General features: G+C 43.2%; 1 protein-coding gene across 1 annotated transcript in view; it reads left to right on the top strand.

Moving 5' to 3' along the window:
* SYN3 (synapsin III) overlaps positions 1-22,981 on the top strand; it is a 194,647-nt gene that overhangs the window by 22,958 nt on the left and 148,708 nt on the right. The window contains exon 3 of the mRNA XM_005150414.2: positions 11,093-11,150. Within this exon, the coding sequence (XP_005150471.1) occupies positions 11,093-11,150 (58 nt within the window). The remainder of the gene's footprint in view (positions 1-11,092; positions 11,151-22,981) is intronic.

Raw genomic sequence — 22,981 nt, 5'->3', positions numbered from 1 at the left:
GTTCACAGACAGGAAGGGTGAGAGACAGTGGAATCTGCCATTTAATTTCTTTTCTTCAAATGAAAACACTTTCTCATAATTGGATACTGTAGCAATATTGCCAAGACAGACATTAATTTATCATCACTGTTTGTATTACAGCAAAGAGCTACAACTGTGGATTAGGATGAGGTGTTGCACAAGTGCATGATGAAATGGTCTAACAACCCAAAGTGAATATTGAATGCATTTTAAAGTGACAAATTACAATCCTTTGTATTTTTAAGAAGCACCTATGTGTCTGCTGGTACAGTATAGCACTCCACTTCTCTCAGAGGTCTAGAGGAAGCAAAAAGAATCCATGGGAATCCATGGCTTGTCTTCCTCCATAAAATCCTTGCCATTTTTGACATGCAATATGCTCTGGTTTGTTCCAAAGTATTAGAAAAATAATGTGAGCCCCACAGAATATGATCAGCTGCTTTCTGCATTAGCAGCAGTAAAAGAAAGGTACATTCTATTAAAAGTAATGGAACTCGACGAGCTTCCTGTTAAAGTGGCAACGTTTTGACAAATTTTCCATCCTTCTCAGAGCAGCCCTGCAGAGAAGGACTTGGGGGTGTTGGTCGATGAGAAAATGAACATGAGCCGGCTTTAGTGTGCGCTCACAGCCCAGAGAGCCAACCGTATCCTGGGCTGCATCAAAAGCAGCGTGACCAGCAGGTCGAAGGAGGTGATCCTGCCCCTCTACTCTGCTCTCGTGAGACCTCACTTGGAGTATTGTGTGCAGTTCTGGTGTCCTCAACATAAAAAGGACATGGAACTGTTGAAACAAGTCCAGAGGAGGCCACGAGGATGATCAGCAACTGGAGCACCTCCCATATGAAGACAGGCTGAGAAAGTTGAGGCTGTTCAGCCTGGAGAAGAGAAGGCTGCATGGAGACCTCATAGCAGCCTTCCAGTATCTGAAGGGGGCCTATAGGAATGCTGGTGAGGGACTGTTCATTAGGTACTGCAGTGACAGGACAAGGGCTAATGGGTTTAAACTTAAACAGGGGAAGTTCAGGTTAGATATAAGGAAGAAGTTCTTTACCATGAGGGTGGTGAGGCACTGGAACAGGCTGTCCAAAGAAGTGGTAAATGCTCCATCCCTGACAGTGTCCAAAGCCAGGTCGGACAGAGCCTTGGGTGACATTGTCTAGTGTGAGGTGCCCCTGCCCATGGCACAGGGATTGGAACTAGAAGATCTCAAGGTCCTTTCCAACCCAGACCATTCTATGATTCTTCTCCAAGGAATGTCTCTAGCATGTTGCAAGGAAGCACAAAGTGAATTTGTGACATTCAGAGTATGCACAAAAGGAAAACACTGCCTACATGTCTCCCTTATACTCATGTTTTCAACAGCCGTCCCTCAGAATCACCCACAGCAGTGAATGTGTCTGCGCATCAGCACACTAGGAAAAAACTCTGCTTCTCTTCAGTAATTAATTACTGGTACCTGTCTGAGCTGGGAGACCTCCACCTGGAGAATGAGGGACCTTCTTGTGGGCCGGAAGTATCTGTGCCTTAGAGGGCTTCCAAAAATGCATCTACAAAACACCTACAGCAGCTGCCAGAAAAAAAAAGGGGAGCTCAGATGTGAATACACACACATATGCAAACGCACAGAAAAAGGGAGTAGGACCATGGGGAAGGGGAATGGCAGGACTCCATGTAATGGCAGATGGGCCAGCTCTGGCAGCCTAACCTCAGCCAGGAGGAAAACATCCTACCTCTGGCAGCCTCCTCTCCTGACGCGCTATTAAGTAAAATCATGCTCTTGCTGCATTTAATTTCTCAGGGGATCAAACAGGATTTAATATTCTGAATTGTTAACCCCCTTTCTCTGCGAAACTGCTCAGCATTCTAGTCTAATGCTTCATGTTTAAAAAGCTTATTTGGGAAGTGATCAAGCACAGCTAAGGCTCCTATTAACAACATATGCTAAAAGCATTGTTTTCTGGACCAGACAGCTAACAACGTCGTTCTTGTTGTATTTGTTAGGTATCTTGGTTGCATTTGTGAAATACCTCATGTTGCTTTTCCAAGCCACTGGTGTGTGTTGTCCAGATTTCATGCCATTTCAAGTGCTAACGGTGTTACATGCTGTCTTGTACAAAATACACGTGAACTGTGTGCAGCCATTCTGCATGCGAGGATTGTATCATGTTTCATAGGAAAAAAAGCCAGAGGATATTTTAGGAGACACAGAATTGTATTGTTGTTTTCCCATTTATTTTACAGCCAAAACTGCCTGAACAAACTGTCTCCAAAAATTTAAAGATGAAGAGAAAAATTGTGATTAATGAACGGAATCATCTTAATACATCTGAAATAGTTCTTTGTATAACAGTAATGTCATGATTCAGGTCTAATTACAGACTGACTCATCAGGATTACTGTTTTATCCTGATCAGAGGAAATTATCAATCATTTCTTCATTAAAATAAAACTATTTTTACTTTTGATAGTACATGACAATATTGAGCCTTAAATAGCATTTGCCCGAAAACATAATTGGCCAAATAATAACAGTCTAATACTGAATTCTGGTAACATGGGACTTCCTAAATCCTAAATTTTTGGAAGGAATTCCTTTTCAAAAATATTCAAGAAGTATAATTTCATGCTTTTGCTAAGCTGACAATGATGTACTAAGGCTTCCACTCTGAGAATTGTTTCTGTCCCTAACTCATTTAAACACAATGGGAATTTTTGGACTAGCTTTTGGCTTTGGACTTCAGTATAATTTACTATTAACATTATTGTTGTTGTTATTGTTATTATTCAGAATTGATTCTCCAAGCTTGACCTCAGGCATTTGCAGTTTAAACTTGCAGTTTTGTCTGTATCTCCTGGTAAAAAGCCCAAAATAATTTAACATGGTGGTAACTGACAATAAATGATTATGAATTAGCTTTTGTCATCCAGGGGATACCTTTAAACATTTCACACCTTCTGTGTAACTGTGCTACAATAATTTGAAAAAACTCACAGGTAAAATTTACATTTTCACAAATCTGGCTAAAAAACTTGCTTACATATTCCTCATTTAGCCCTGTCTATCCAAGACTAAATGATTCATGCCAAGTGCGACATGAGTGTAAAAATTCCACTTTGGGGAAAGAGGAGGCAAGTTTGTGTTAAACGTATGTATGTGTATGTATATGTTACATGTGTGTGCTTGGAAGCAACATGGAGGGTTTGGGTATTGCCTAACACAGAGGAATAAGAGTTAACAGCAGGTAAGGCTGTCAAAAATATTCAGTAAGTTGTATATATCACATCGCTTTCCGGTCTGTCTTGGATATGTCACCACCATGTCTGCCTATATTTTCATCCTGCATATGTAAAGCAGCTTGGGATCTAGTCCTTCTAAATGAAAGGTGATACAGAAATGTAAAGGATTAAAATCATTACAAAAATAGACACAAGAAATATGGAAAACATTCCCCACCAGGTTATAAATATGCTAATGCAAGTCAAATCTGGGACCTTAATTGCTTTACCAGAGTTCCTATAAATGCACAGAATTTAACCTCAGAATGTCCTGACTAGTCCTATACATATTTAAAAAATTGAATAATAATAATCCTTCAGATGTATTTCTCAAGGTTTGTGAGCCAGATTTCTTCTGCTCAAAAGCCAGCAGCCCTGCCTCAGTGTTGGTTCAAGTTAGCCCTGTTCCCCTGCTCCTCAAGTTCATGGAGGGCAGAAGTGGGTTGGAATAAAATATTGCACAACCCTGAACAAAATGATACCCCTTGTGAGCTGCTCCAGGCCCTACCATCTAGATTTCGCAATGTGGAAATGTTCCAGCAATGTACTATTTTGATAATACGCAAAATAAAATTGCTGCCTCATGTTGTAGCTGAAGCAAACTCCCACCTCCACTTCCCACCCACCCCAGGTCTTTGAGGCCAGGAGGAATGTGACTGCAATGCAGCCAGAGATGGGGGACCAGACCCACAGCAAAGTGTCCTTCCTATCCTGACAGCTCAGGGAAGCACAAAAAGCTGTGCCCAAAAGCAATAACACTGCACTAACTAGTTCTTCTTCTCTTGGGGAGGGATGGCTTTGAGTAGCCCCATTTCACAAGCAGGAGGTGTCACAGGAAGATGCTGGGAGGCCGGTATTGTGTGGGACTCCATAGTTCCTTGAATAGCAAGTACAGCCTGAACGGTTGTTGTTTGTGATAGTGAAAGTGCTGGTGGCTTGCCAGCCCAGGTTTCCCTTGAAAACAACCCTTCAGTTCCCTTAGAGAAAGGGAGGACTCACAAAAGACAGTTTAAAATCCCTTCTCCCTTCCCACCCTAAAGCTTCCCTTTCTGTGTGCGTTCAAGCCAAGAAAATCCTTACAGCCTCAGGGGTGGAACCTCAGACCTCATCAAGGACCTCACCATGAGGACTTCCTCTATCAAAAAAACCCAACCACCATACCACAGACGGATACAGACCTATTCAGAAGAGGCGTTTCTTCCCTTTATGTGATCCCACAACTAATAATGCCTCAGGGGTATTTTACGGTAACAAGAGCGGGATGGGTCTTGTGGTTCTTCCCAGAAGGCAACAAAGGCAGTCTGTTCCCACAGCCTGACCTTGGACACTGAAGACCTACCTGCAGTACAGCTGAGCTGGCTCTCCATTGGTGGCTCCAGCAAGACAGTATTGAGAGCAAGATGATCTGAACACAGAGCTGCGTACAGCGATACTGCACACCAAGGCTGGAGATGAAACTTCTGCGGAGCTCCTGGAAACGTATCATTGTAGTTAGTTTTTATCCAACCTAAATCTCAGATTTATCTCTTTGTCCTTCACTGTCTGTCTGTAGAATACAGGTACCCTTTCCTTCTTTCTGTACTTGCCTCTGGTCCATTTAAACTACAATTCAGACCTTGCTTTCTGAGATGTCGAAGCCCACATCCATCATGCCTATACACCATCTTTAGCATCCTGACCTGGCATCCCTGGCCCAAGGTACTCCTACAGAATAAATACTGACTACCAATCAGTCCATCCCACACCTGAACAGTGCATAAGGGTCTCTGGGCTGAGGCAGATATGGACAAAACCTCCAGTAGGCTGCAGACCCTAGCATTTGTGGAGTGAGTTTTCCCTATGCCTTTGGCAGTCAGGACTTTGCCATCTCAGAAGCCCTTACTATTTGCTGAGAATTGCTAAACTGGAGGAAAGCGGTGAAGGGGTTGAGGGCTGGCTCCTGAAAGGAAAACCTTCCTTGTTTTCACCCCTGAAGGAAAAAGGGCACAAACGCATCTCTCCTCCCTCTTCCCCTCCCCTCCCCACTGCCTTTATAGAGTGTAGGGGCTGGGGGGGTCAGGGCATTCCAGCAGCTGCTGGCCAGTATCCTGGAAACTGTCTCCTTTTTCCCAGTCCCAGCCCCTTTTACAAAGGAGACAATGCAGACATACAGTGAGTGCCTTGTGCATCACTTGGGCCCCCAGGGGATTGACAGGGGGATTTCGTACAGTGGCTAACCCACTCCCCTCCTGCCCCAAGGCCCCACACACCCAATCCAGGGGACTTCAGCCTCACCTTTTCCAGCCTGATCCAGAAAGAAATTACATGCCTTATTTTCGCAAGCAGCTTGAGAGAAATATGTGTAATGTGATTCCAAGGAGATAATCCAGGTAATTCCAGAATTTACCCATGGGTCCTTTTTGGTTTATTTACCCAGGTCTCTTCTTCCCCATTTCTTTCACTCTTTCTTCCACCCAGTCCCTTGCCCATCTCTTCCCAAGAGTCCTGCATGTTTCCCATTTTCTCCTCAGTGTGTTTTGCCCTGGCCCCTTCACAGGGTGGAAAAGGCTGCTTCCCACTCCAGATGAGAAGTGGTCTCCATCCAAACTGTGGGTTGGTTTTCTTTGTTTGTTATGTCTTGCTCCAAAGGCATAAGCTCAGTCAGAGGATTTAGAGGAATTAGCTATTACAATATCCCAGTGACCCTCTTTGGCACACTTTCAGTGTTACTGAGCCCATTTCTGGGGTGAAGCTACAAGCCTGCTCCTAAGTTTGTAGCTGAAGGTCTCTGTTGGACAGTGATGCCCTAAAAAGTGCCTGGGTTCATTCACACTGCAGGAGATTTAGGCTCAGGTTTGTTTGTTCATCTAAAGGATGGCTTCCCAGTTATCAAGACATACTACAAGCAATTGAGATGACATTTACTACATCAGCTCCACTGAGGTCTCTCACAAGAAGATTTGAGCAATACTTCTTTGATTTCCTTGATCTCTTCCTATCCTAGAAAATTGCTTTATACGGAAACCATTCTACAGGATACCTGGAGAAATACGATGAATTAAATACAAAATGCCAGCCTGTTTTCAAAGCTGCGTTATCTGTCATAACTTCTGCTTCACCCAGCCAATGATTTACAGCACTCCTCCAGGCCATCAAATCACTTCAATCTCTTGTCCTTCCTGGCTACTTCCTTCCCAATGCTGAAGCCAGTGCTCTGCACCTTTTACATAGGCTGCTGTCTAGTGACATTGTACCTGGGGAAAAGCTCCCTGGGCACTTTCTTTAGCCGATGCTTGATACCTGCTGCAGTCAGGTAACAAGCTGTAATACCTGCTGTAATTGTACCTGCATCTTCTCCTATTCATCACCTGTGCACAGCATTTTCCAGCATGGCAGAAGTTGTGCAGTCCCCTGCTGCACCCCTGATGCCTCTCTTTCCCACAGATACAGAGGAAAACACTGAAGCAGTCCTCTTAAACACCTTGGATATGCTGCTTTGCACCAAGAGTTAAAAAGCAGAGGGAAGAGAAAAGAAATAACTCCAGGAGAGACAGTAAAATCTCTGCAGAAATAGCCTCTCCTGGATTCCTGTGCTGAACATGTTTATTGGCTGATGGGTTGAGCACCCATTTCACCAACTTTTGTTTTAAAGCAGAAAGAGCACAAGGCAGATGCAACCTGTGCTCACCCAACAGATGTAGCTTGTGAGTTTTGTCCCCTTGCTGCTGGTCCCAGACAGCCCTTACTCAACATGTGGGAATTGCTTCTCTTGTGCATGTTCCTCCAAGACACAGGAGCAGCAGAGCAATGCAGGCTGGCCCCAGCTCCTGCACCTGTAGCCCTCTGGCCCAGCTTTACCTCCCCTGGGCCTTGTGACACATGAGGCTTTGACAGGAAAATTTGCACCCCATGAGGAGTGAGTCCCTGTGTTTGCAGACTAAGGGCATTAGTAGGAAGCAGCAGGGGAGCACACTGATTTGGGCAGTCCTCACACAGGCATGGTACAAGTTGTCCCAGCTGTCAGTGACACCCAGAGCGGTAAACTCTGGTATTCAAGTGTCTTACAACTGTGTTTGCAGTGTTGGGTCAGTGATGGCCCTTGCTCAGACAGATGCTTTGCAAACACCTAAAGGCACTAGTGTTATACATGGGCTTTGTGTGAATTATCTCTTATGGAGTAACCAGAGAAAAATTGATCATTTATTTTTCCTTGCTGCTATTAAGGATACACTCCATATCTGACAGAGAATTATGTATATGCTTCCTCCAGCCACAGTCACTGAGGCAGACGGGGACTGTTTCATGGCACCTCTGGAAAAATAAGCGTTTATTCTTTCCAAATTACTTCATAAGAAGAGTCATCATGTTTCTTGTGGCCCTGTAATCATGCCAGGGCTGAGGCAGAAAGCAGAGGTTTGTTTGATGCTCTTGCACCCAAAAAATACGTCCTTTTCCAGAGCATGCAGCTTCTTCCATCACAAAGAGAAGGATTCAAGGCAAGCTTTCTCCCTGGAAAAGAAACAGCCTTTTGCTGTTTATTATGGTGCTTTCTCCCTCCCAGCCAATGCAGCCACATTTAAATGCATTGCCTAGCACTGTAAATCCTACCCAGGAACTGTTCTTGAGCATGGCTGTGCAGTTTTCTTCAGTCAAAACATGTTTACATGCTAATTTACTGTGATCACAGCAACCACACCATCCCATCTGCATCCTGCCTAGCAAATTATAACTCTGCGTCCTAGCGGGTTTGAACATCTGACATGCTTGATAATAAAGGGATGGCCAGCCAAGCAATGGTCAGTGCTGCAGGCTGTCCAGGAGATGGGGTAGGTTTGTATGGCCACTGCCTTGCCCAGTGTCCCAAGCTGGGGGGACAAAACAGCCCCCATCCCAGGGCTATGAGCTACTCCTCTGATCACTAGCAATTGGCTATGCTAGGGGTGAATGGGAACACTTCTGAGGCTCCCCAGAAAGGCTTTTGACTGGTCTTCTGAGTGCCATTCTCCTGCTGTACTGCAGGATGCCCGGATAGCCCTGGAGCGTGTCATTTCCTAGGCAGAGGTGTGGAAGAGCCTTGCACAGGTGGTTTTGGGGCAGAAAGCATCTTACAAATGTCTTGCACAGTCTCACCTACCAGAAACATCAATCTACCTTTCTCTTGCATCCCCAGCAGAGCAACATAATATTCCTTTCCTCCATCTCATGTCCACTGTAGGAACCAGAAGCCATTTCACACACTGTGCACTACTGACCAAAAGACTCCCTCTTGCAACAGAGACATCACGATGTTTCCATAGCATCAGCAATAATTCCAACTTGCTTGAAATTTCAGGGCTCCAGGGTGAGGATAAAGCCATTTTTCATTTCAACATGATAGCCTCTACTGCCCTGGGGCTCCAAAACCCCTGGTGTGAATTGAAAATCTCACTCCAGAGGTGCTTCAGTAAGAAATGCTTCATTCCTACCCTGGGCTGTGTCAAAATGATGGGCTAACCAAAATATTTGGCTGCAAATTGCTTAGCACTTGTAGTCTTCAGAGACTCAGAGCAGGTTAACCCTCCTGGGGCACTTTCTTTGAAAGAAAGTGATATATTGTGCTGTTAACAGAAAGTTATCTGAGACATGGGATGAGACAACCTGTGTGGGAAGAAGGCAAGAAGGTCATATAGTGCCTACATTGAGATCCCTTGCTATATTCCAATGACTCCTTACTCTGGATATCCTCTCTGTGATTATCCATGAGTAGAGCCTGTACTGTTAAGATGGGAGAGAGGACTTTTTTAACCATGTGAAGACTCATTTCCTGCACTAAGCAGTGGAAGCCTCTTTGCTCCATCTGTACTGGGCTAAAGACTGCGGTTAATCACACTTCATTACAAGCTGAAGCAAAGCAGCACCAAGGAGTTTGCAACCAGCTGGTCAGCAAAGAGGAAAGGCCATAGAGGGAGGAAGTGTGTTTCATAAATGGGGGTAAGCAGTATACATTACGAGTGTGCTGGGAATAAAAACAAGCTTGTACCAGTGAATAGTGTTCCTCAAATTTCAGACCAGTTCCTGTGGGCCCTCTTAAAGCTTATTCCAGTTTTTGAGAAGTCACTGATTCCAGCAATATCCCCAGTGTTCAAGAGCAAGGAATGTTGCCAGGCCCTCTAGAGCCATGCCTCCAGAAATACGATGGAATTATTAAGTGCATTTAGCGTTCCTGTTTATTGTTAGAGGCATGATGTCTCCGCTTATCTGCTGAGCTCCGTTTTTTCAGGCAACACTCATAAATTCAAGGAAGAGATAAAAAATGGCCACAGCTCTGCTATTCATACCGGACAGGATTGTTTGAGTCATTTGGTCGTGGTCACACCTGGCTGCTACACTGTCCCTCACTGATCTCTGTGCAGAGGTCTTATCACCACCATGCTGATGGATGGGCTGTCTGGGAAGGGATGCCTGATACAGCCTTCAGATATCCTAATAAGAATGAAGCAGAAAACTTTTGGAATTATTTTATGTAGGTTTGCTTTGTTTTGTTTTTAATAAAATATAAAGTTTTGCCTTGGTTTTGAGCCAGAATGACAAAACAGGTTTTTATTTACATGTCACATTTCTGGGGGAGGGGAGCATGCAGCTGAAAACTGGTGTGTTTCAGCCATGGGGAAAATTGCCTTCCTACTGCCTCTCCTCTTTTCTTTTTTATTGGAACAAACAGACACATAGTAAAAATGTGAGCCAGTTTCTTTTTTTTTTTTTTTGCTAATACTATAAAATAGGGAGCAAAGCCGGCTTCCCCTCATTTTCCCTTACTTCTTTATTCTGTCCTCTGTTTGCCAATTGGAAACAGAATGCAGAGAGTTACTTTCTCTCTGGAAACAGCTCTTACACGGCTGAACTGTGTTTTCAAGGGTTTCCAAATAGAACAGCTTTTTGGAACCTACATGGTCTTCCTGAAGTTTTAGGGGGGAGATCTGAGAAAATAAATTCGTATTTTCTTCCGTCAAGCTTGTTTGGTGAGGGGAAGAACTGGGGAAACATATTCACAATGGAAATTATACTGGCAAGTTCCCTGCTGACTATTCAATATAAGGAGAATTATACACAAATATGAATAAAAAGCTAAAACTGTCTGTCCTTTTCCTATGTTTTCTTCTCCAGCACTACTGTCAGCCTTTCCCTATCATAAACAACCAATCCTTCTGAAAGCACTTTGTTGTCTGCATAGCATAGGCAGATAGGAGCAGAGTGGTGGAAGGTATATGTCCTTCTCATTACACCCTTCAGCTCCAAAGCAAATACAGAGAGCCTTCATTAGTAACACTGTGAATGCAGATACTGTTTTTCTAAATCGGTGGTGGAAAACCAAACAGATCAAAAAGCAGCTCTGTAGCGATAAACCAAGCGAAGAGGCTTCACAAGTAGTTCAGCTATGATGATAAAGATCCTTGCTCAAAGTCTGAAGTAGTTTCTAACATTGTACCATATGTTGCTCCTTCTTTTACAGTATAAAGACTGAGTATTAAATGAGACATAGCAAGGAATAATCTATTAGAGTCTTTGCTCTGGAAAAGATTAGGAGAGCATTTGGTTTTCAGTTTGAAAATAAAATGAAAAAGTCACAAGCCTTGAAGGAACTTTCCAATGTGGTTTTCATCTGGCTTGGCAGGTTTCTTTTGGAGAACAGAAAGCTGAAAGAAGATAGGAATTAGAAAACATGCTGTGACCCGGATAGGAATTATTCAGCAAAAAGAGAAATGCAGAAGCAAAACAGTATGTAATGAGAGCCAAAAATCTTCTTTAACCATGTTTTTCTCTCTCATTTCTTCTGCAGGGCCAAATATTTCCAGGGGAAGAAGGTGAATGGAGAATTTGATATCCGAGTGGAACAGGTCAGTAACAACTGAATTTGGCTCCAAGAAATGTGTGTGGACAGGGCTGAGGTTTTGATCACAGATAATCTGTGGATATTTCTTGTCTTGAAGAAAGGAACTAATGAGTCTTAAGATATGTCTATATGCCATAAATAAAAATATCTTAATTGGCCACCCTTTTGTCCTCCCTACCTTTGCAGAATCAGTTGCTATTTCACCTTAAAATATGATTTTCTATTCTGGTGATGGGATTATAATTTCTTCCATTAGAAGACTACCTCACAGCTCCATATCTATGCCTGAAAAAGTGTAAAGCCAGTATACAACAGTACATGGTGATGTTATGTTCCACATGAGATCTATACAAGTCTTCTGACTTACCCTGATTTAAGCCTAAAACCTTTGGCTGAAGTATGCAAATCAACTACATATGGCAAAACCTTTTAATCTGTTGAAAGTCCATAACCAGTAAGGAGGTTCAATGCCTGTTTCTGATGTGCTGTGCAGGGCATCGGACAAATTCTCTGTTTCTCTTTTAGCCCTTACCAGCCATTCATTTCAGTTGAAAATTCTTGATGTTGGTTCTGTCCCCTTCTCTCTGTGTTGGTGCAGTCTGTCAAAATGAAGGACCAGTATTGACTAGAACTTTGGATGCTGTTGTCAAAGTAGAAATTATTATTAATACTTATTTGCAGGCACCTAACTTGAAAGCAGATGTAAGGAGAGATGTAGGGATGAGCTTGTGATCCTGAAGGAATCATACGGTTGCTTTATACTCATTACAGCTATAAAATTACTTGGATGGATAAAGAAATATGGTGGCTGTTGTTTGAATGGCCTGATTTTTTCTGTCTTCATAAAGCTTTTGATTCTGCATCCTGTGCATGTGCACATGTGCATATGTGTGTGTATAGAATTATTAATGCAGTGATTTTGAAGACTTTCTCAGGACCCATTGTCCTTGATAAAGTGCTCCTTCACCTTTCAGTGGGGTGCTGTCCCATTGCCTACGGCTATACATGGGCACACATATTCTGATCCAAGGCTGTGTCTGGAACAGAAAAGATAACAAGTTTGGTTTTTGTTGGGTTTTTTTTGCAACTGATACTATGAACACTTAATTTTCCTTTTTATTGGTATCATACTTGCCACCACTGGGTGGTATGAGGAAGAACAATTCTCACTTGCACTTCCTTATCAAAGTCTTTATTTTACTGGCTCCTTCACTAAATGTTCTAAAAGACAATTGGAAGGGGGGGGGGGAAATCACACCTTTCACACAGAAGCATGAAATCAAATAATAAATCAGAGTTGTCCTTTAAACCTCTGACCTAAGCCACTACACTGCTCAAAGCAGGGTGAGCTTCAAAGCTAGACCTGGTACTCTTCAAAATGACCTGTTAATTCCTCCCTAAACCTCCAGCATCTGCCTTTCCCCTTATAGTCCTTCTTCTTGAATGTTACTGCACTTGAAGTCCTTATAAAGAAACTATCTTCAAATGGTTGGTGAGTGGAGAAGGACCAAAGTGGACTCTTGATCCCCGATGGGTTAAACCCAGTAATGACCCTTGTCATTGTCACTGGACAGCTTATCACATTTTCCCAAGGACTCTTTGAGGGAGACTTTCCCAGTCTGTCACTTGAAATCCTTCACATAGGCTGAATGTCCACGCCTGAGATGAGGCACTAAAGCACTCTAAGACTTTAAGGCTGGTGTATAATCCTGCTGGTGAGGACCATTGCCCTGGCCCTTGCAGCTTTCCTTGCTGAGCATAGTGTCTGCAGCTCTGCCCAAGGGAATGAAAGCGCAGTGGGTAAGAGAGATGAGGAACAACAGACAGAGGTTATGCCTGCTCCCCTTGAGCCCCTCCTGCCTCTTAGACCAGGCAGCCAAACCTCCAAGTAATGAGCACCGAACTGCTCTTGACTTGCCCAGACCTCAAAAGCAGAAGGGATGATCACTTTCCCCAGTTATATCACTGTCTGTCAAGGGAAACACAGAAGCTGTATTATTACAGGCAGTCCCTGAATCTGATCTCTCCATATCACTTAGGCCAAGAGAGTGGCTCTTCTTTCTTCAAACTCTGTTTTTTTGTCCCCTTGTTTTTTCTTGCCAATCTATCCTTGCTCAGTATTTCTTGAAAATCAATTTTCTTTCCTTGCTCCCACCCTAATTACCTGGAACCTTCCTCTCTGCTTCCTCAAGAACACATCCAGGAGCCTAAAGTGTTGTGGAACAGGTCCCGTGCAGCTGAACATAGACCCACCCAACCTGAAAAATGAAAGTTCATCCATTATGGGGAAAAAAAAAGCAGGGAATAGCTCTGTTTACCAGACTGATCCACACCCTTGTTTTTAAGTGCCCAGCTCACCAGTCTTCACTACTATAACTGACCCATGAATGGTACGTAGACTGTGCCATCATGCTCAAGCCCTATTCAGGTCTGAGTAATATCTGTACCTCTTAAGCCACTTGGTCTGCTCAGTAAGTTCGTTTAGTTTTTCAGTTTTCCATTTGATCCTGCTTCAGATAACCACACATTATTGACTCAGACAGGAATACAGTTTGCCTTTGGAAAGTTTTGTATGTTTTATAGGAAAAAAAACATTTTTAATCTGAAAAGCTTAATAGCAAAAAAAGTTTGAATGACAGAAAACAGTGAAACATCCAAATGTTAAATACTCTTGAAAAAACACATTGGGAAAAAGCAACTGCCCTGTTTTTCTGACAGTGCTAATTTTTTCGCCATTCTTCCAGGATGATCTGTGATTGGTTTAAACTGAAGGGAGAGTTTGCTTTGTTGCTTTTTCTCTTTCTTTTTCAGCTCCATCTCTATTACATCTTAATTCTTTCTTAGCAAGCCATTTTGGAAGTCTCTGGGGGGAAGTGGAGCAGGATAGTAGGTGATTTTTTCTTTAAGTCATGACATCACTTATTTGTAATGGAGCAGGAGTGCTGAAAGCAGCACTGCCTCTCCCTCTCTCAGCAGTGGGAAGTCACTTATCTAATCTGGTTCTACACCCCTACCAGCTCTCAGAGCTGCCTCTCCCCCTTGGCTGTCATCCGAGGAATGCAAGATGTATGTGATCATGCTATCTCGCTCCATCTATCCCCCACACCCAACACTGTTGAAGGCATTGGCTGATTTCAGCCAAATTGGAGAAACAGACAGAGTTTCAAGATATTGAGTTACTACAGGAGGTGAATTCAGTTCAGATACTGGGTAATCCACAGGGAAGAGACTATTAAATGCCATCCTGCTGCTCAGGGAGCTGCTTCTGTAAATCTCAGTTTGTATGAAAATAGATTTTATGGACTCTCAAAGAAGGTTTTGTAGTTCAGTAACACAGAAATGAATTGCATGACCTTAGTACCACCCCAAGGTCCTTGCTGTTCAGCTATGGCCATTACCAATAGTGAAAAGCAATGGACAAGAAATGCTGTGAGCACCGCCTGATGCCTGTAAATAGAGGAGAGAGTTGTAAGGAATAATGGTGAGCACACTCCATCTTCTGCTGTTTCCTGTCACCCCTTAAAATGAACATGAAACCTGACTTTGTTTCCACCTTTATTTCTTCTAATTTTTAGTGTAACACCGAAAATTTATTTATTAAGGTGCTTTAGAGCCTGCGGGACTTATTATTGCCTGCCCTAGACTGAAACCCAGGCATGCACAACATTGCCTTCTTCCTGTTGACTGCAAGGGGAGAGATGAGGGGTTGACTGAGGGCTGGAGAGGTGAGAACCAAGTGCAAGTGAATCAGGCCCCCTTATCCTTTGAAGGCAGTTTGGATTGCATTTTGATTATTTGGATCATTTTTCACTACAAGTCCTTCTATAGCAATGATAGCTATCCATAAAATCACAGAATGGTTGAGGTTGGAAAGTACCTTAAAGTTCATCCAGTTCCAACCCTCCTGCAATGGACAGGGACACCTTCCACTAGGGCAGGTTGCTCTAAGCACCATCCAACCTGGCCTTGAACACTGCCAGCGGTGGGGCAGCCACAGCTTTTCTGAGCAACTTGTGCCAGTGCCTCACCACCCTCATAGTAAAGAACTTCTTCCTAATGTCTAATCTAAAGCTCCTCTCTGTCAGTTTAAAGCATTCCCCCTTGTCCTGTTACTGCATGGCCTTGTAAAAAAACCCTCTCCGGATTTCCCAGGTCCCTTTATGCACTGGAAGCTGCTCTAATGTAATCCCAAAGTCTTCTCTTCTTCAGGCTGAAATACGCTCTCAACCTGTGTTCATAGGAGAGATGCTCCAGCCCTCTGATCATTTTCATGGGCCTCTTCTGGGCTTGCTCCAACAGGTCCACGTCTTTCTTGTGTTTTGAGCCCCAAAGCTGAGCCCTGTATTCCAGGCAAGGTCTCATGAAAGCAGAGTAGAGGTGGAGAATCACCTCACTTGACCTGCTGGTCACACTCTTTCAGACTGAATGAAACACCGATCAAAAAGTGATAATCTGTTTGACCTATTACCATTAAAATCCTGACAGTTTAAGCTTTGCTCAGTGTGGGTAAACCCCTAAACTTTAAGAAGCAGTTGAGTCTAAAATTATTATCACTGTTTTATGCTAAAAATAAGGTTCTTTCAGATTTTGATCCATATTGTTACTTTTACCTGTCTTATGATTTCTAGCTTGAGAACTGCTGTATACACATATTCAGTTCTTTTCTCTAGAAATACAAATGCTAGAAAAAATCCTTTACATATGAAAAGTGTAAGTTTGATTAAATGGCTCTAAAGCTGAGTTTAAAGAAGAATCTTGAAGTGCCACAGGAGCTGACCACATGCTTTTAGTCTTTCCCAAAATTAATTTTACTTTTCTCTTGTCAGTCCTTCACTGGCCAGAAGAGCATCAGGAAACACAGTATCTTCAGGAAGCGGAGGCATTAGACCATAGGCCTTATGCTCTGTCAAATGTCTTTCATCACCAGAGGCAACTGGTATTAACTCAGCATCTTTCTGCACCCAATCTGCCTTGTCCCAGAGAAAATTAAGCTTTGCATGCTCTAGGTGTTTCATATGACTACAGTTTCCCATATGGATCATAACATACCCAGGGTGAGGGGCTCCTTGGGCACCAGGTGTGCCACATGTATAAGGTTGACGCCACATGGCTGTGTATCCCTAGCACATCCAGGTACAAACAGAAGAGGGCAAGAAAGCTGAGGCTGAGACCTGGACAATCCAGGCCCATCACATAGATTGTGACATTGTGGGTGATGGCCGGATGAGTGGACACTCACCATCTGTCTGGGAGAAAGATGCCCACAAAGCAGCATGTGCAGAGCAGGGTCACTGGGATGACCATGGAGACCTAATTTATGAGAGGAGACTGAAAGAGTTGGGTTTGTTTATCCTGCCAAAACAGAGGCTGAAGGAGACATCTCTGCTTTTAATAAATGCTGGTTTAAGAAAGGGTTTTGTGATTGGATGCCTGCAGTAGCAAGGGGTTAGACCCTATGGCTCTGGTGGGCTTTTCCAGTTCCATGCACTGTGTTGACCAATGGGAGTCTAGGAGGGAGAGAGGAGAGCACAGACCTAGCAGGCAAAGCAAACAACAGTTCTTAGACAGGGCCTGCCACCTTTGGGGTACCTTTTCTTCAGATATTTCCCAAAGACATTTTAATATATGCAGAGATATCTTTCCTGGCCTTGACTTACTGATGGTGGAGGGGGGTGGAAAAAGTGAAGGGGGAATGATGAGGCCAAAAGGTTCATCTAAACTTTCATTCCTGTTATTTGTCCACCCGTCTCCTTCCCACCATTTCCTGCTGTGACGAGGTGGGTCCGTCTGTCCGCCTGATACACATTCTTCTCACACAGCTCATCCACTTGTTCCCGCTGCCTGGTTTATTTTCATGAAATGATTATTCAGTGAACTCCTATGTACATTCTTCTGGAAAAGTCTTGTGGTATAGATTATGACTCCATTGGCAGCATTGTCAGGAAAAAGTTGTACTTGGCATTCGCAGAAGATAATTGTAATACAAATCATGAATTCCAGCTCCATTGTACTTCCTGTCCTAAAGAGGTATTTTCTTGTGCGGCACAAAGTGGTCCTTTCAAAAGGCAGAGTCTGATAGGCCCATGTGTGATGAGAGATAAAATTAGTCTCTCATCAAATAACCACATATTTTTTATTCAGTATGTGTTTAGGTTTGGGGGTTGTTTTTTTTCAAGTGAAAGCCAAAAAGCAGTTCAAGAACAGCAACAACAGTTCTGACAGCTTTGCCACACAACGAGCATTCAAAAATTATGAGTAAAGAGACCTGGAGAAGCAGCAAGGATGACTCAAAAAATAATCTCTTACATACACAGTATCTTCTTATTTTGTTATTTTTTTTCCTTCCATTGGTTTTTGGAGGTTTACAGAGTTCATGGTTTTGAGCTATTTTTCCCTTGGATCAAAAATTTAGAAATGTGCTTTTGCTAAAGCTCTAATTTTGGGGTAGTCACACCACTTCTGAAAGGAGAATTCAGTACACAGTTCCAAATGCCATCAGAGCTAGTGCACCAAAAGGCACTCACACAGGTGAAGGTATGTGGACTTTCAGCATCAGTGCTGTCTGCAGCCTGAGTATGCATCCTGTCTTCAGGACTTATGAAGAGCAGTTGTGGAAACTCCCGTTAGAGCCACGCAGCAGCATCCCCTTCCCAGTTGGACCTTCTCCATGCTTTCTCCCCAGAGAGCAATCCCAACACTGTGGGTGGGTGGGTGGGTGGGGAGGAAAGTGCCTCCCAAAGGGATGATGTCTCAGGAAAGAGACATAGGGAATGAGGGTGTGTAATCTCTAATTCTGCATGCATGTGCACACCAAGCTCTCACAGCCCCAGCTCTCCCCCATGTTCATATCCATTTGATCTGTTCAACCTTCTGCCTGTGTAGGATTTAGGGATTGCTTACTTCCCCCCTAAAATGCTTGTGATGGTTGTAGTGAAACACTCTGCTACAGGAATGTAGTCTGGTGTCTGCCAAAGTCTTTCTTTCCTTGTACATATTGGAAGATCCACCAAAATATAAAGCATAAAATCCACCAAGGAATGTAAGTGATTTGAGTAGACAGTATAATTCCTCATTCCAAGTGCTTAAGCCATGACATGACCAGCCTGTTATCCTGGCTGCATTTTGTATCAAAGGGCAAGGGAATCAAAACAGATAGTTGGTGAGGAGTTTCAGGAGCAAGACTGGAAGAGTAGAGAGCCTTGGTCAGAGCACAGTCAGTGGGTAGGGAAGAGCCACAGATACATAGAGACTGGGGAGCTCCAGACATGCAAAAGACACAGTGCCCTGCAAGCTTTGTGGCTCCAATGCCACAGGTCAACCCACCTTCTTCCATATCCATGCAGGTGAGAAGGGCTGGTCTAGGTAACTACCAGATGGGATTCAGATGCAGGTACTCTGCATTGCCCAAAATGCCAGTGTATGTGTTATACCATACAGGATGTTGCACTGAGGAAAGCACAAAGGTTCCCTGGTAGTGCTAAAACCCGCTCTTATTTTTGTGTATGTGCAATATATATGCAAATGTATATATAAATGTAAATATTCACACTGAAGTCTACAACCTTGTGTCTCCCTTCTAAGCCATAACCAGCCAGAGCAGCTTGTAGCTGGTTATGTACAGAGGAGGGTTTAGAAAGTTCAGTACCTCAAAGAAACCCAATGTGGTTGTCACTGCATGGACAAGCCTGCTTGCTTTAAAAAAAATATAAATCAGCCACCATGACCCCAAAACATAAATCTGAAAACCTGACTTGTATCCTTATTTCTTCATTCCTCTGCTACAATGAAGATGAACTGACCCTCAGCATCTGCTCAAGCAGCAAAGTGGAATGCTTCCTGGGCTTCCCCTTTGACATGCAGGGAGAGGTTTATTAAGGACGTCTGCCAGATACCAAACTTATCACAGGACTGTTGAGGCTGGGAGGCACATCTGGATATTTCATAGTCCAATACTGTGCTCTGAGCAAGGACACATAATGCAGGCTTCCCAAGACCATGGCCAGTAAAAGTTTCATGATCTCCAGGGATGCAGACTCCATAGCCTCTCTAGGCAACCTGTTCCAGTGTTTGACAATCATTGCAATACAAAAGGGGATTTTCTTGTTTTTACATGGAATGTAGTGTTTCTCATTTTGTGCCCATTTCCCCTTGTCTTTTCCCTTGGCACCACTGGAAAGAGTATGGTGCCATCTTCTTTACTACCTCCCATTAAATTTTCATAGACACTGACAAATATCCCCCTTTTATGCATCAATCACCAATGGCAGATTCACAAGACAGGAAACGGAAGGTAGGTCAGTAGCTGAGACAAAGCAATGCAAGGATTGCTGTGGTTCTCAGACAGAATTTGAGTTAAAAAACAGTCACTTCACTGCACATATGACAAATCCAGACTGGAACAAATGGGCAGCAGTAGTTTATGTAAGGTGAGTGGCCTTCTTGCTCAACAATGTCTAGGGCTCTGCTGAAGGATCAGGGGGAGTTTGGGCCATTGCAACTCAAGGAAGTTGCAGGCGTGTCAAAAGGGATCCCAGTGACAGCAATAACATTAATCAATGTGCTGAAAAACATCCCCTACATGAAAACGTTCCAGGAATGAGGCTGGTTTTGTCTGGGGAAAAAAAGAAAGGAAGAGGGAAGGTTCTGCAAGAGAAAGTAATAGACAAAAAAAAAATATACAGTCTTAAAATGTAAGGGGAGAGATTTAGGCTGGACATTGGGAAAACTTTCCAAGGTTGTTAAGGCACAGATTGCCTAAGGAGGTTCCTCACCTATGGAAGATACAGGAAGACTATGTAGTATCTGAACAAAATGGCAGAGGTAGACCTGATCCTGACTTAGGAATGAGAGAAAGACATTTTATGTCTTGAGGTCTTTCCAGCACAACTTTCTGTTATTCTATGAAAAGTGGTAAAAATCCACCTTGAACACATGCTTCCCACAAGTCATTAATAGGTATAGCTACCAAGCCAGGTGTTTCTAATTTTGCATGGTTTAGAAAGACAAAATCCTCCTTATTTTATCATCAGCAAAAAGAAAGAGAAACTCTAAAATAGCTCACCAAAAAGGTCTCCAGCACCTAGAGAACACTGATGGGAGAAAATGAGAATAGCTTAAGCTTTAGTTCAAATGATCTGGAGAGATTTCTGAGTCTGGATACCTGAAATAGGCATTAACAGAACTGTCCTAAGAATATCTGTGGGCATCCTCCAGGTCTGGGCCTCACAGAAGTATGAAATAATTCTACTCCCACAGTCTGTATTATGCTATTATTCAAGATAGATTGTGTCACGTTTGTCACACATGGTTCAGTCTTGTCCTGAATGTTTTTGCAGACACTGGCACCGTTGCAAAGCAAGTATAAAACACCATCAGGCTAATATAATGCCGCCTTCTATTTGATGAGTCCTAATACAAATGACTCTGCAAGACCATGGGGATCTGGGGTCTCCTGTCTTATTCATAGTTACCTGTCACTCTATCTGCACAGACAGCTTTCAAAGACCTCTTTGTCTGCAAGGTAAGCTCAGGCTGGAGATGATCTCAGACTTGAAACCCCAGCCAAGGGAAGTCATCAGGCTACAAAACCCACAAAGTTAAAAATACAGGGAGCACTGGAAAATCAACAGGAAACAATTTCTGCTGACTGAAGTTTTCAGTCTTCTTCTAAACGCCAGCTAGCAGCGGCTTATCGGGTGGGACAAAGCAGCTACATGAAAGCAGCAGCCCTTAAATTAGTACGTTAAAGCATGAGCAAATATTATGAAAAGATTAAGATTGTCCCTCAGCTGTGATGGTATATCTGGATGCTTTGAGGGCAAGGTAGTTGAGTTCCCCAGACCCTCTCTTCTCTCCTCCCTCCTTGTCAGGGTCCCCTGGACAATGGTTGCCAAAGGGGATTTCTCCTTTTCTTTTGGCTCTTGACATGAGCAGGCCTGAAATTTGTCCTGGCAGTTTGGTATGAAGTACTTACCATCTCGGGGGATTCCCAGGCCTGTTGGACATTAGGTGTCTGAACACATTTTTGTTTGGTCTGACTCAGGGCAACGCCTGTCAGGCCAGCTTACTTAGATTGTAAGTACCAGCCATCAAATGAAGACTGACCATTTCTACCCCCAGCAAAGCAAAGTGTTAAGCTTTTTAGTACAAAATCATTGTGGAAAAAAGTTACAGAATGAAAACATAAAAACATGAAAACATAGACCTTAAACTTCTCTTCTTGCTCTGATGTTCCCATCAAATGATTGCATCCCTCAGCTGCAGAAGCTGAAGATGCAGCTCAGTAAACCTCTGCCTTCAGAGTGGGACATCTCTGAGGCACCTGAGGCATATGCAGATACAGATGTGGGAAAACCATCCTTTCATCTCCCCAGCCCATAGAGCCTCTTGAGCCAATGTGTAAGCTGGCAAGCTTGCCTTGACCCACTAGGGAGCTCACTGATAGTACACAGAACATCTGCTCTTGGCTGAAATTCGTCAAGGAGGACTCCCCCCTCCCTACCTCTGTTGAGATTTTTTAAATATATAAAATGCAGGTGCCCTGTAGAGGTACGTATTTTCTTATCTCTTATCCAATACGGTCACTGAGGAAGCATGGCTGTGGCCAAGACAACACCGGGCAATCTCATCAGAAAGTCCAGCCAGTCACCTGAACTACTGTCATTCCCTCTGTTCATATGTGTGTGTGTGTGCTTGAAGCAGGATTTATTTCCTGGCAACAGGAATTTCCCCCCTCCTTTCATTGTAATTGGGAGTTACAGTGATGTAAGATCGTGTAAGGGTGTTGCTTTGAAAAGTTTATACAGGGCTGCAGACATGAAATCTCATTACATCATCGGGTCACCAGTCCACGGTCATTGCTTTAAAATTAGGTGGATTTAAAAAAAAAAAGGAAACTTGGAAGTGATTTTCTCATTTGTCGTCTGGTCTCTGAGCATTTACAGGTGCACTGGCTCTCCATTGGCAAGTTTTTTCCATCCATTCATGAGGACAAAACATACTTTTTCAGTCTGGGGGGAGTGTCTGTATAAAAGTTGTTCCTGGCACTATCATTTGGTTCCAGCTAGTAGAAGCATCAAAAGAACATTAAATAGTACAAGGATCTCAATAAAATTACAAGCATTAGCAACACCATCTGTGTGCTCTGATATTACATAGGCAATGGTTAGGAGTTTACTGCTGCCTAGTCTCTATCATACTAAGTCTGAAAGAAACACACAACAGGAAAGGGGGAAAAAAGCTGTTTAAAGGGAGACAACTAAATTTTATGTCTCAGAAAAAAAAAGAAAACCTGATGAGTTGTATTTGTATACAGAGGCATTAATTTAATATAGGAATCTGAATCTACACAGGTACGTTTGCATCAAGCTGGAAAGGGATGACTTGCATGGCACAATAAGAAACTATTCTAGTTTAAGGTCTACTCATTTGCTCATAAAGAACAGAATCAGGATTTGGAGACCAAGATGAGCACTGATCAGCTAATCCTGCCATTCTCCTCCTACAGAGAGTGAACTGAGACCATTGGGTCTTGTTTGCACTCCTTCTGAGGGGCAGCAGAGCCAGTGACCATGCAGGAGGATTATCACACCTCTGGCCCAAGTTAATCACTCTGATTTGTGTCTTAACCTTCACTGACACCTACTGCAGTCATAATCGCCCTCACGTACATTGCCTTTTGCTCCCCATAGCTTAAATATTCCTGGCCAACATTTCCAGCCTTGTAGGTCACACCTCTCTGAAAACATAAAATGTTTGAATAATTGAGCAGTACTGTTAATAGCCTTCCCAGCTTTGCTAACCCTCTGATAGTTAAAATCTTAATAAATAAACCAG

Source organism: Melopsittacus undulatus, chromosome 5 (genome assembly GCF_012275295.1).
Source record: "Melopsittacus undulatus isolate bMelUnd1 chromosome 5, bMelUnd1.mat.Z, whole genome shotgun sequence".
NCBI classification, from domain to species: domain Eukaryota; kingdom Metazoa; phylum Chordata; class Aves; order Psittaciformes; family Psittaculidae; genus Melopsittacus; species Melopsittacus undulatus.
Note: the sequence above shows the minus strand (reverse complement) of the source record. Positions and strands in the feature narration are given on the sequence as shown.